At 36.3% G+C, this 14,389-nt stretch overlaps 1 protein-coding gene across 1 annotated transcript; it reads left to right on the top strand.

Annotated features, from left to right (window-relative positions):
- Positions 1–1,570: 1,570 nt before the first annotated feature.
- On the top strand, positions 1,571–13,406 carry LOC121512715 (MAU2 chromatid cohesion factor homolog). Its single transcript, XM_041792121.1, has 18 exons — positions 1,571–1,836; positions 2,131–2,214; positions 2,404–2,499; positions 2,697–2,791; positions 3,699–3,726; positions 4,342–4,497; positions 4,718–4,864; positions 5,941–6,031; positions 6,127–6,230; positions 6,393–6,470; positions 8,192–8,257; positions 8,393–8,476; positions 8,938–8,987; positions 9,119–9,196; positions 9,288–9,399; positions 11,251–11,341; positions 11,440–11,567; positions 11,704–13,406. The coding sequence occupies exons 1-18, from the start codon at positions 1,603–1,605 to the stop codon at positions 11,776–11,778; spliced, it is 1,797 nt and encodes a 598-aa protein (XP_041648055.1). The 5' UTR covers positions 1,571–1,602; the 3' UTR covers positions 11,779–13,406.
- The last annotated feature ends 983 nt before the right edge of the window (positions 13,407–14,389 follow it).

Here is a 14,389-nt window from a genome sequence, read left to right as displayed (position 1 = left end):
ATAAAGTTTGTTTAAAAACTGATTGTTTTTAATGTTGTCGAAACATTTTGAGTTAAAGAAGAGATCGCCACAAACAAAATCCCAATTTGGCTTTAAGAGAGTTCATGAACATTTATTGTACATATCTGTATGGCGTAAATTAAACATCTCTTGAATGGTAAATGACTGTCCACATTTATTGATACATTTTGCTTGTCTAATTAACTTATATCTTTGTTTTAATTTGAAAGTTGACCACTTCCTCATGGTTGATTGAAACTCAAAGTGCTTGAAGTTTTCCATTTATATGGAAAACTTTACTCCAGGGGTGGAAAGTAACAAATTACATTTAAACAAATTACTGCAAGCTAGTAGTTATTTTGGGTACTTGGACTTTTTTGATTGCATTGTGAAATCAGTACTTCTCTTCTACTTAAGAAAGTTTTAATCAGAGTAACTGTTTTTTTTTTTTTTTACTTGAGTAAGTACTCTTTTACTTTCTCTGCATCTGTTGACTATACAGTAGTACATAGAGAGTGAATGATTTCACATCACAACCCAAAACAGCTGATGACTGGTGGGGTTCTTGTGGTCATTTTCTGGTAGATTGTTGTTGTTGTTGTTTTTGATGTGAGACACATTTACACCATGCATGAAGTCATCCATTGAGTTAGAGTCCCCACCTGTGATTTTAGGTGTTCCCGAGGGATGCATAGTGACTATTCTTCATCAGTAAGCATTTCCTTGCTATGAGGTTGTTCTTGCCAGAGGAGATCTTCCTTGCCGAAGGTTTTCAAGAGTTACAGGAACTCTGTCATATTGTAAAATATTTCATTAAAAAGTTTTATCTAACTTTATCTAAGTGTGGCCCAATATAGACACTTAAAAAATGTGGAATTCAACTCTGTGTGAGTTTATTTCACTCTGTCTATTTTGTTGTGTAGAGGTGTGATTTTACCTGAACAACCTGGTTGAAGATCTTTTTTTTTTTTTTTTTTTTTTTTTTTGTTATAGCCAATAATGAAAGATCACATTCTACTGTACAACTCCTAGGTATCTACTCAGTACTTTAAGTAAACTTTGAATCAAATACTTTTTAATTTTACTTGAGTAGATTTATAGACCAGTACTTTTACACAAGTAAATTTTAATCAGGGTAACTACTTTTACTTGAGTACAGTAGTTTTTCCACCTTATTGTGTGTTGTGATAACAACATAATTATGGATGAACAACAACACCGAATAGAGCTCTGCGAAACATGAAAAGACATACATAGACAAAGACACACATAATGCCCTGAGAGTTTGTTATTGGCAAAATGAAAAGAAAATTACAGCAGCCATTGGCAGAATTAGCCTATCGTTTTCTAATTAAATAATAACCTATGTTACCCCCCCCCCCCCAAATAAATGTTTTCACAAACATATTCTGTCTTGTTTAAACCTTAATTTAAGCGTGTAACAGTTATTGGCCATTCATCATTTAATGTTTACTGGACAGATACGTTGACAAAAGAGGTGGACTGTGGCTCTCAACCCTACGGTCGTTTGTTCTACTTGAGCAAACCTGGCAACCCGGGAGTCTGGCTGTATCGCTGAAAAACTTGTTGTTGTCTGGGAAAATGGCGTCAAACGTAGAGGCCCCGGAACGCTGGTACCTCGCCCTTCTCGGCTTTGCGGAACATTTTCGAACCTCTAGTCCGCCCAAAATCCGACTGTGTGTGCATTGTCTACAGGCAGTGTTTCAGTTTAAACCTCCTCAAAGGATTGAAGCCCGGACACACCTTCAGCTCGGCTCGGTTCTCTACCATCACACCAAGAACAGCGAACTGGCCCGCAGTCACTTGGAGAAAGCGGTGAGGGACGCTCGGTGTAGGAAAGAGCGGGGATGCAGCGGAGAAGGGGAAAGTGTAGGCCTCAAATAATGAACACGGAAAGGACGGAAATATTTCAGTAGTTTATTGTTGGGGGGATGGATAATATGCAAACATAGTTTCTCCTTATATTTTAATATTCTTTCTGGGCTAATTTCTTCCTTTCTTTGCTAATGTTAGCCAAACAACGCCGAGCCGCTGTTGAGTTAAATTGATTCATTAAGATAGCTATCACCGACGGTATGAAATGCTAACGTCTGTTTGTTTTATTTCCAGTGGTTTATTTCTCAACAAGTCCCTCAGTTTGAAGATGTCAAATTTGAAGCAGCCAGCATTTTGTCTGAACTCTTCTGCCAACAGGTAAAGATTTCTTAGTTACATTTGAGGTAAATTAACTTTATTTACACGAAGTAGTTATAGCTGAACCCATTCAAAACACCATAGCAGAATGGAAAATTGACAACAACTGTTTTTATTTTTTATAAGTATTAGAAATAAAATATGTATTTCTTTATCAATCCTTGTAACGAATTGGTTTTGTTGTTACAGAATTTGGTGGATTCTGCAAAACCCCTACTGCGCAAGGCCATCCAGATATCACAACAAACCCCATACTGGCACTGCAGGCTGTTGTTCCAGTTGGCGGTATGAATAAGCACATTTTTATAAATTTGTTCCTGCAATGGGAATATTCACTCAAAACAGTTTCATGAACAGTGCCATTACTTAGTTGCATAATCAGAATTGTGTGCTTTTTTCTGGCGAGATTAACTCAAATTTACATTTTTTGTTAAAATAATTAGTATCTCTGCTTCTGATGGAAATTTTGTTGTCTCTTTCAGCAACTACATACCTTAGAAAAAGACTTGGTGTCAGCATGTGACCTGCTAGGTGTTGGAGCGGAGTATGCACGAGTTGTTGGGTCAGAATATACCAGGTAAATGCCACACAGTCATTTGAATGCGTATTACAAGTGTAGTGGGTGGCATCTGATAGACTTAACTTCCTCCAAAATGGTATTATAAATCCATAGTGTAACCATAAAGCAAGAATGAATGCATAAAAAGTGTCAGTGATAACCTATCCTCACTGACCTACCCTGTTCAATTTGCATGTCGGTTTTTTTTGTATCCCAAGAGTTGTTCACACTAAAATATATGAAGTAGATCTTTCAACTCTTGGAAGCAATTATTGGCATCTCCTTCTCAATATTTCATAATAGAATAAAAGGATAGTAACATAAGCATTGAGTTATGGATCACATGCAACTGATAATTTAATTTATTAGTCTATATTTAAAGAAGAAATATTTCACTTTTTTTCCATCACTTTATTTTTAGTCATTTGGCTCTTAGTTAACAAAAGTTTCTCCAACTGTTACATCAAGTGTTTGTTTTCTTTTTTTTTCTCCAAACCATGTAGAACATAAAAATAACGATGAAAGTAGTACAATACTGATAGCAGCCATTAACAGAAATTGCAAAGAAAAGAAAATAATATTAATGAATAACACATTAATAACAATAATAATGATAATAGTTATAAAAGTTATGATCTGAAAATAAATATGATAACAGTGGAAGTTACCAAAAGTAGAATAAGAAATGATTTGATTAATGAATAAGTAAAAGAAAAAGAGGTGAAAGAACAGCTAAACTGTAAAGGAGAAAGAAAAATAAATAAGTACATAAAATGTGAAATAAAGGAAAGAGGAAAAAAAATAACTAGCGACAGAAATTTTTCTTTTTAAAATCTTTTTTTAACCTTGACGTGAACCAGTGTCTTGTTTAATATTGGTTGAATTGATTTTAAGCATCTTTGTTTTTTTGTTTTTTTTATTTTAGGGCATTGTTTCTTCTTAGTAAAGGAATGGTAAGTGATGTTTTCACATGCCCTCCGTTGTGCTATACCATTTCTGTATTCCCAGTATTTCCTTGATTACTGTCACTTTGCATGCTTATAACAACTTGCAGTACAAGGCTAATACCTGTATGTCATTAGTAGTGATTGTTTTTACTATAAGTAACAGGGATACACAATATTGGATTATTGCTGATATCCGGTATGCAGATAATTACAAAATAATTTTAGTGAGTATCCATATTGATCCTAATATTTAAATGTAGCTCAGACCTAAAACTTCAGTCCTTAAAACACTTTAAATGTTAAGAAATGGTGATGAATAAAGACAAAGGCTTCAGCTGTCCGAGGTCTGAACTCCACTAACTTACTTGTTCATACAGCCAATATTTACAGCTGATACAGGCTGATTTTTCTAGCCAAAATATGGGTTAGAAATATCAGCAGAAATTTAACATCTGCCAATACTGATAATTAACTTTTAGAGCTAATATCTGCCAAAACCGATATGATAGCAATAATACCATGCATCCCCAATCAGTAACACCCACCAACAAGGACTCAGAAATTCTATTAACTGTTGAACTATGAGGTTGTGATCTTATCTTTTTTTTTTTTTTTAACTAGTTGCTGCTTATGGAGAGGAAGCTCGGGGAGGTGCATCCTCTGCTTACACTGTGTGGAACTATTGTTGAAAACTGGCAGGGAAACCCCATTCAGAAGGAGTCCCTGAGGGTCTTCTTCTTGGTCCTTCAGGTTACACACTACCTGGATGCTGGTCAGGTAGGAAAACAGCGCTTAAAGAGTCAAATGAAATGAACTGTTGTTCTTCATAGGGCCTTAAAGGACATTCCCTGTAGACATAAGGGAAATGGTTGATCAGCTTGCATGTATATACATATAAGTCATGCTGTGATTTAAGACGATACCCCTATTTAAAGTTTAGTTGAGTCAAACAACCTGGATCCAGGATGATTGTGTTGTCTTGTCTTTGTGTCCGCAGGTGAAAAGTGTGAAGCCATGTCTGAAGCAGTTGCAACAATGCATTCAGACCATTTCTACACTCCATGATGATGAGATTCTACCCAGCAACCCAGCTGACCTCTTCCACTGGCTACCCAAGGAGCATATGTGTGTCCTCGTCTATTTGGTAAGGCCATTTCTCTTTCCTTACATTTAAGTCACTTAAAGCTACAGTCAACCCAAAGGAAAACTAGGGCTGTTGTAACGTAGTTTTAACCCCCTACAATGTGTCTCAATGCTTCTGTTTAAAATGAAAAAAAAAATTACATGTTGAGCAACAGCTGAATTCTTCAGCATTACACTCCAACAACCCTATGATGTCTCCCTTGGTATATTTTTGTTGCGCATTTGTCAAATAAATGGGTGCAATTTATATTCTGTTACTGAATTTTAGTTTTGAAATTAACAGCCTTATAAAGCATTTGGACTAATTTGAGATAAACTTAGCTGTATCCATCAGTTGTTTGAAAAAAACTAACCGTACCTCTGGTTTAAAGTGTGGCTCGTTTTCAGAGCATGGTCTAATTTTTTATTTGTGAAAAGCAGTTTGAAATTGTTCAGTAACATTTTAAAAATGATGTTTGACACTTTGGGGGTTGCTGCAGCTATTTCAAATGCGATCACATTGATCAACAACATTCCACTCTGGGAGCTTAAGCATATTTTTGGAAATAGGTACTATATGTAAAACCTAAGCTTTGTTTGGCAGAAGTAAGTTTTCATTGACTGTGCAACATTAAACATGTATTTTTAGAAGTCACTGCAGCAATCAGAAAACCTTACATCAATGTTAAATGTTGAACATTTAAATCAAAAGGTGTATGTCAGAGAGTATACTGGGAAAAGAGAGATATGCCTCTAATTAGAATACATGTGTTAATGGCTCATGTAGGTGTGGGTCACAGTCTGCATTAGTGGAAGTTTTTCAGAGCTGTGGGGTGGGGGGAGATGCTGTTTTTCTTTTTTAAAACCTATAGCCCTCAAAACAACCACAGACAAGGACTTGTCAAAATTTTGATATTCATCTAGGAAAGTCATAATACAATACGCGTTCTTGTTTTATCCTCGCTATAAACCTTCATTAATTCCCTTTCTGCATAAATTTAGTTTCAGCAGCACTTGTGGTAGTTTTTATTCTTTATCATGTCTGTTAATGGGCTCGGTTTAAACTGTTCAATAAGTGCTGTGTTTGTCCCTTTACAGGTCACAGTCATGCACTCCATGCAAGCAGGCTATTTGGAGAAAGCCCAGAAGTACACAGACAAGGCTCTCATGCAGCTAGAGAAACTGAAAAGTGAGTTACTTGTTTTTGTGTTTTTAACTGTGACTAACTTTATAATGTGGGATGTTCGCATCCCTTTAATGATTATTTTTATCTCAATGTTTTAGTGTTGGACTGCAGCCCCATCCTCTCCACCTTTCAAGTCATTTTACTGGAGCATATCATCATGTGTAGACTTGTCACGGGCCACAAGGCCACTGCATTACAAGAGGTAGAAATTGTTCCCTTTATCCAGTTTGATTTTCTCAGTTTTGTTATGATAATTGATGAAGAAACCAGCAATGTCTGAAAGTCCTGAAAGCTTTATTTTTCTATGTGTGCATGCTTTGGTGAGGATGTTAAAGTGAACACTGGCTCTCTTCTGTCCGTTCAGATCTCTCAGGTGTGTCAACTCTGCCAACAGTCCCCGAGGCTTTTCACCAACCATGCTGCTCAGCTTCACACACTATTAGTGAGTACTTTATGTTAACATAAACTTTATTTTAACATTAGTCTGGACAACTTTTTGTTACTGAAAGTGAACCTCCAAAGATAGTAGGGGTGTAAATCACCTATTTCATCAAGATATGATATGATGTTGATATTTTGGACAAGAATACTATTCTGATTTTACAAAATTCGCAACGATACGATTTCAATTTGCTTTGATATAGGAGCCTACGATCAATATCAGGCAATTTTATGTTCAAATTTCACACAGTTACAGAAAAAAGGCAGTTTCTGCTATTGAATTACTGACAGATCTCTGTATTTAATAAAAAGAATCTCTTCACAAAAAGAAGAAAGACCTATTTACAAACTATGGATTTGAACATATTTCTGTCCTATAACAGCCCTTCATACTTCACATAGGGACTAATAATGAGGCATATAGTTCATTTGTAGTTTTATTGCACAGTATGAGCTTTAAATGAGGTTAAATCTGGCATATGATGTTATAGGGATGATTTAAATTATTTTTGATTTATTGCAATCTTGATTTTAATAAATAGAGCGTTTAGACTAGCAAAGTTATCTTTTTAAATGATGCTCTAGTGACGAGCAGCCTCATAACAAAAGTGAGGGGGCGGGTTGTGTATGGTGAGCAGCTGTCCTGTTTGAACCATGCTGAGTTTGGACAGCTTATACTTCGATTATAAATCTAACGTGATACAGTGAACTAAAATCAGTGCATCAAAGGAGACATGCAGCAGCAGACTTTTCCCTCACCGTCGGCATCAGATGATCTCTGAACGACCTCATACAGTAGTTGTATACAGATAAAAATGGAGACATAGTCAGCAAATAAAGTGCGAGACCCTGGTGTAGTCTCTGTCTGCAATATGTTCATAAAACCGAGAGAGGAATAAATGTTCTTTTTCTCTCAGCTGCAAACTTTAGGCAACTGCTGCTACAATTAGCTTGTTGAGGAAGCTGTCGGGGCAGATGCTGTCAACAGGCGTGCAGGGGGAATTTCAAAATAAAACGTGTTGCTAGACGCATCAATGCATCGATCTGATAGGATTATGAATCAGCCAACTGATGTATTGATATACTCTGATGGATCTTTACACCCCTGGATTATAATGTGACTCTGTAATAGCAACAGGAAAGAAAAAAATGTATTTGAATCTGTTTTCAGTTGGATTTTCTGTGAAAAGTGTGAATGGAAATGTTTCGAATTTTAAGTTATTAAGCATGAAGGATTTTCCTCTGACATGATGCCAACTCAGAATGTTGTAAGCTTTAAAGTATCACATTTTTAATGATTTTCTAACATTTTTCATACCACGCTTAAAGGCAACAGTAGAATGAAACCTGGTTTAAACAATAACTAGATAAATGTTTTATTAGGCTTCTGATGTTTAAAAATTACATTGAAATGCTTTGCTTAAATTTCAAACATTAGAAATGAAGAAGTATCAATAGATAGATTTGAAACTCACTATCAATAAAAACGTTGGCCAGAATAATATTTTAAATGTCATCTTATGATGTGAGCACACTAGCATGCAGATAATGTTGAATAATGCAGCCTTCAACCTATACCTATAAAATCAAGTTTTGGGCAACAACAGCACTTAAAATCCCTTTAAGAAACAATTTCTTTTTCAAATACCACAACTTAACCACTTTTTAAATCAAATTAATATCAATAATAATCAATCTTTAATCACTCTTCTCTTCTCCTAGGGTCTGTACTGTATCTCAGTCAACTGTATGGATAATGCAGAGGCACAATTTACGACAGCCTTGAGGGTAAGCGCCTGGCAAATCTACTAAACCTGCTCAGATTCGCTCACCAATTTGGTCTTTTCAACCTCTTCTCTCATTTATTTTATTGCTACTGTTCTCAGCTCTTTTCTCAAACATACCTGTACGTATATCTTTCAGCTCACCACACACCAGGAACTGTGGACATACATTGTAACCAACTTGGCCAGTGTCTACATAAGGGAAGGAAATAGACACCAGGAGGTCAGTTGAGTAAAAATGGGCTATGATTTGAAGCTGCTATAGTGTAATGTCATAAACCACTTAGATATCAGTTGTTCATTAATATGTATGTATTCTTAGTACTGTACTTATTTATAAAGCAAATGAACACATAGGCATTTTTATTGGCCTATCATGATTGGTTCTGTTATTTGTTTATAAGCTGACCAATGAGAGAAAAGCAATGGCTTCTTAAATGTTCAGTGTTTGTTGACCTTTATAAGCAATGTTACCACCTCACAGTTTGTCCACCAGAGGGTGCTAATAAGTTACTATCTCAACTGGAAAATGTCCCACTCAGTACAGGACTTTGATCAACAGAAAATAAGTTTTCCTTTTTTATAGATCACTGGCAGTTATTAAAGATAAAGACCTTTATTTTTAGATAAATGAGAGATGAGGTGAAATGTTTTCATTGTATCCCTGTCCTATTTCTTATTCAGCTGTATAGTCTCCTGGAGAGAATAAACCCGGACCACAATTTCCCAGTGAGGTAAGAGCATGGAATTTTTTAGTGTGGCCTTTTTTATTTATATATATTGAACAGTAAACCACATTTTTGAGGGACAAGTTTAGTCAAAACCGGTTATTAAAAAGCAAGCACTGTTTTTGTTTTTGATTCAGCTCCCATTGCCTCCGTGCTGCAGCCTTCTACATCAGGGGACTCCTGTCCTTCTTTCAAGGACGCTACAATGAGGCAAAGTATGGGAAATTGTTAAGATAAATGAAATGAACAAACCCACAGATTCATCTAATGCTTAAACTTAATTAATTATGTTTAACTTTGTTTCAGACGCTTCCTGAGGGAAACTCTGAAGATGTCTAATGCTGAGGATCTGAACAGACTCACTGCCTGCTCCCTGGTTCTGCTGGGTCACATCTTCTATGTGCTTGGCAACCACAGAGTAAGAAAAAAAGACATATAACCATGCTTGGATGTGTTTATAAAAGCTGACTCATATCAGTTACTTTTCTAATCTGTTCTTTTTACCTCCTGATTACCTTCGGTAGCCATTTTGCACAAAATAAGAACACTTAAAGCGGAATTAAATCCATATTCAAAAAATGTTTCATTTTTGTAACTAATCATGATGACATTGGCAAGGTTTAGTCATGTTCGCGACTTGTAACTTGTTGTGTTTGCTTCTATAATCAGCCTTTTTTGGTTAATGATAGATTTTGTTGAATACATATCAGTCAGGTTCTTAATCACTTCTGGGCTAAATGAGCTCAAGGCTTGTTGTTGTGATTCATTCAAGAAATAAAACTTTTATTCATCAGCAAATAATAGGTTGACTCAGTAAGGATCAGGATTCACCCATGTGTATGAAAATGTATTAAGGATGGTCCACTGTATGTAAATTGGCTCTTCCTTTCTGCTGTTGATGTAAGTTGACAAGGCCAAAGAAACACATTTCAAAAACACCGTTTGACACAAACTTTACGATTTAAATTCTGAATAATTCATATAAATGTACTTGCTTTATGCTAGAACAGGGGTTCTCAAAGTGTGGGAGAGTGAGCCTCCCCTGGATGAACATAACGTCTGCTATGCCCTCTTTAGTAAAAAAAAAAGCAACTTAAATTGTACATCTTACTGCCTATTTTAGCAGATTGACTCCAAGTAAATCATTTCTGAAAAACATCAGAGTGCTTAGATACAAAACATATATTACTGCACCATTGTTCTTTAAATCACTGTCCCAAAATTATGCAAAAATCCTTTTCATTTATGCTTTTGGCAATAAACTGATTTTCATTATTGCCTTATTATTATTTTGCTCACCTTTGTGTAAGTGGGAACAGTGAGTCTGCATCCTCAATGTGCACTCAGTTGATGCTAGGTTGGGACTGAATGGAGAAGAAAAGCCTTTCACAAGCACTGTCCACTACCTGTAGCCTCACATCAGAGGTCAAGGCTGAGATGCAGTACTGGATGGTGTTGTTAGACAATGGGATCACATCCAGCTTGGCAGCAGCAGCTTACCTATCATTACTTAACGCGTTTCTTCAGCAGAATGGAGGAGTAATGTTTCACCTGTTGTAGGATTTGCCTGTCTTGACTGTGCATAACACCGCTTGTTATGATGCTTTGGCTACCCCTTTATTTACAGTTGCTCTTTTGTGTGATCACAGTGCATCTCCTGCTGCTTGATCTCTAAACTTGGGTGCTTTTTCTCAATATGACACCAGAGTCAATATGACACCAGAGTCATTAGCGAGTACCTCTGTGTAAATTACACACTCTGGCTGTGTAGTATCAGCTGTGATACTTGAAAATGTAATCTTTGTGTAGACATGATCCTGCCTCCTCTTTTCTCTGCTCACTCCAGTTGTGACTTTCTTTGTAGTAACTAAACTCTCTGTTGCTGAAATTATGTCAGCAAACTGCTTTTCCAGTTTTAAGTTTTCTCATACCATGCCTCCGCTGAAGTCCTGTGCCCCCCAGGGGAGGCGCACCTCAAGCTTTGAAAACTGCTGTGCTTGAACATAACTATTAGTCCACTATCAACTGTCAAAACTGCAAACTTACTGCACAATGACTGTAATATTAAATCTGTTTACTGTAATTATTAACTTTGGGCAATGATTGGACCATGATAAGACCTCTCATTACTTGTGATGATCAAGAAACATGATCATGTGATGCAGATATTATAAAAAATCTTACAGAGCAAAGTGTGAATATCAGTGGTTTTTAATCTGTTCCTTCTTTTTTTTCCTACTACGTGCTTTTCTCCTCTCTCTCTCTGTAGGAGAGCAACAACATGGTGGTACCTGCCATGCAGCTGGCCAGCAAGATCCCTGACATGTCCGTTCAGCTCTGGTCTTCGGCCCTGTTAAAAGGTTAGCTGCCTGTTTTGGTAAAACATAATTCATTATGTTTTTTTCTTTTCTTTTTTTTAATCCTTCAATTAATTTTTCCTGACATTTTATGTCTGTAGACTTAAACAAGGCCCTAGGGAACACCATGGATGCCCATGAAGCAGCCCAAATGCACCAGAACTTTTCCCAGCAGTTGCTGCAGGACCACATCGCTGCCTGCAGCCTTCCTGAGCATAACCTCATCAGTGTATGTGCAACAACTGGCTTATTTCTGCAGCTCACTTTAACATTGTGTTGGCTTCATGTGTTTTAACACATTTTAATGCTGGTTATCATGTGTTTTTTTTTGTTCTTGCAATAAATATTTTATCTCTGTTTTGCAGTGGACTGATGGCCCTCCTCCTGTCCAGATTCAAGCCCAGAATGGCCCAACCACCAGCCTTGCAAGTCTGCTATGAGAAAACACCTATCTCAGATGATGGTAGCTTCTCTACCATCATAAGCAAAAGACTGATGCCGAACTACCTGCCTCAGACCACTGTAGCTTACATTTAACAGGTCACAGGGTTCGGGCCTTTACTTTATTTGCTTCTCAACATTGCTTCCTGATTGTCTGCTATCTCATTTTTAACTGTTTTAAATTACAACTACTGTTGTATATGTATGTCATGCTCTCTGATGGCAACGATGCTAACAGGCAATGGAGGTCCTCACCTCTGAGACAGACAGCCTGTATCTATGTTTCATTTCCATTTGTCGGAAAAACAAAGGGTATAGTTAGTGGGGCATGTAGAAGAAATTAATTTATTCATGTTGATATTTTTGTAACTGTTGGTAAATATTTTACATCATGCCTTTTGTTGTTAAACATGCTGTTCTTTTTCATGCATGGAAGTTACTGATGTGGACTCCCTGTACATTAGTTTCTGACCGGCTTCATAACAATACAGTCTTGATAGATACTTTTTGCACAAAATACCTATTAAAGGTCACATATTATGCAAAATACACTTTTTCAGGCTTTTCTAACAAAAATATGTGGCCCTGGCCTGTCCACAATCCCCCCAAGAATCAGATACCCCCCACACCACCACAACCTTTCAGAAAATGTGTGCCGAAACAAGCTGTTTTCAGATTTTCCCCTTGATGATGTCATGTGAGGAGTTAGCACCACCCCCAGGTTTGGTTGGCCCTCCCCACTTGGAAGAAAGTTTTGCCATTCTCTCCTGATGCCCCCCTCAGCTGCCTGCTGAGAGTTGGATCAGAAGAGCCACATCCTTTTCCTGAGAGGGGCGGAGTCAGAGAGCTCATTAACATTTAAAGCCACAGAAGCGGCTCGTTCTGAGCAGGGCTGAAACAGGAGTTTTTAAACATGCAAAAATCCAATACTGTAGTGTTTTTTCAGCAACAAACTTCACTGGCATGTTTTGGGACCTCTGACACCAATATAAACGTGTCTTAAAGGGGTAAAATATGTGACCTTTAAAATAATCTTGTAATGTATTTTCACACAATTGGTTGAGAACTTTCAGAATGCAAATAGACAGTGTGTATTGTATTTGGACAGTGCACATCTACTGTGTGCAGTTCCTCTGTGGACCAGAATATGCCTCGGTTGGATGCGCTATTCAGCAATGTTTTAAATTTTACCATCTGGTGGTTAGGATTTGCCACATACCTATTAAAATGACTCATTAAACTGGTGTATTTTTTGAATATAAATTCCCTTTTGATGCATTAACTTTTACAAATGGAGCTAACAGTAATCTTCAGATTTTCAAAAGTCAGTTTATTTTATTTTGATATATTATAAGTTGTCTCGATAAAGGGGTTTCTTTTCAGTTTATTTGTATAGATTTGCCACTTGTTGAACCTTTATTGTACAGTGACATTTTATAAAGTCAATTTAGTAAAGTGTGATAAGTATTTTTAGCTTTCCTATGTAGAAATCTCAATGCTTGGTATTTAAAGCTCTATATATGGGCGCAGTCTAAGCTTAAATACTAGCCATAGCCTGTTCTATCAATGCATATGTTTTTAATGCTTATGTTGTTTTCAATAATTTTCCAATAAAAATCTGATTGAACTTTTGTCATGTATTGATTAATAAGAGTTATTCCATTAGATTACGTGTTGCTTTCAAGCTTCTGGCTGCACAAGTGGAGGAAAATTGGGTTGCTAATACCTCAGGTGACCTGGTAAAATGGTAAAAACAACATGATACAGAGGAAACTGGGTGACACTGGCAGCCCTGTGACGCACAGAAGTAAGATATTAACAGCTGAGTAAGCAAGTTTCAGTTTGAGTAGGTGAGGACGTGAAAAACAGCCTTCAGGTGGTGCTAGTGTTCACATGTTCTCACATGCATGTTGTGCTCACAGTTTATTGAAAACAGATTTAATGATTTGTCTTTAATTAATTTTTTCACACACACTAATTAGTAACTAATTAGTGTGCATTACCCAAAAGAAGATGTTGCTCTGATGTCAAATTTAGACGCCCCTATATATTTTTTAAAATCACGATAGAATGTACAGCACTGTATTAGGGCCACACTAAAAGATAATAAAATTAGAGGTTCCATTAATCTTGGAGCAAAAAAAAAAAATGTCATTATGGGGGGAAAATTAGAAATGTTTCAGATAAAAAAGAATGATCACAAGAAAAACAAATTTTCATCGATAAAAAGTCTTACATTTTCAGGAAAAAACAAAATATCAGGTCTTAAATTTTGACCAAACCAAAGACAAAAATTTAAATTATAAATTCACAACAGAGACGAGTCAAAAATTTACAAGAACCCAAAATGAAAACTGGTTAGATTTTTGATTATTTCATCTCAAAATGCCAAAGTTTTGGTTGACATACATTTTAAAAATGTCTAATTTTTCCTTCTAAATAACTTTTAAACTGGAGAATTTTTCATTTTTTTTCTTGAAAATGAACTGATCCTATTCTTTTTTCTAGAGTGGCCCTATTACACTGTCATAATAATGGATAATTTATACATACTGTAGATCTTTTTCAAGAACAAGTGTCTGTAGGCCTGTTATATTTGGATTTTGTCAA

Source organism: Cheilinus undulatus, linkage group 7 (assembly GCF_018320785.1).
Source record: "Cheilinus undulatus linkage group 7, ASM1832078v1, whole genome shotgun sequence".
Taxonomy (NCBI): Eukaryota; Metazoa; Chordata; class Actinopteri; order Labriformes; family Labridae; genus Cheilinus; species Cheilinus undulatus.
This window is presented reverse-complemented; position numbering and strand designations above follow the sequence as displayed.

Coding starts and splice junctions, on each gene's coding strand:
- LOC121512715 (XM_041792121.1), top strand. CDS start 1,603: ATGGCGTCAAACGTAGAGGCCCCGGAACGCTGGTACCTCGCCCTTCTC. Junction 3,727..4,341: donor TTCTTCTTAGTAAAGGAATG/GTAAGTGATGTT, acceptor TTTTTTAACTAG/TTGCTGCTTATGGAGAGGAA. Junction 9,400..11,250: donor ATGTGCTTGGCAACCACAGA/GTAAGAAAAAAA, acceptor CTCTCTCTGTAG/GAGAGCAACAACATGGTGGT.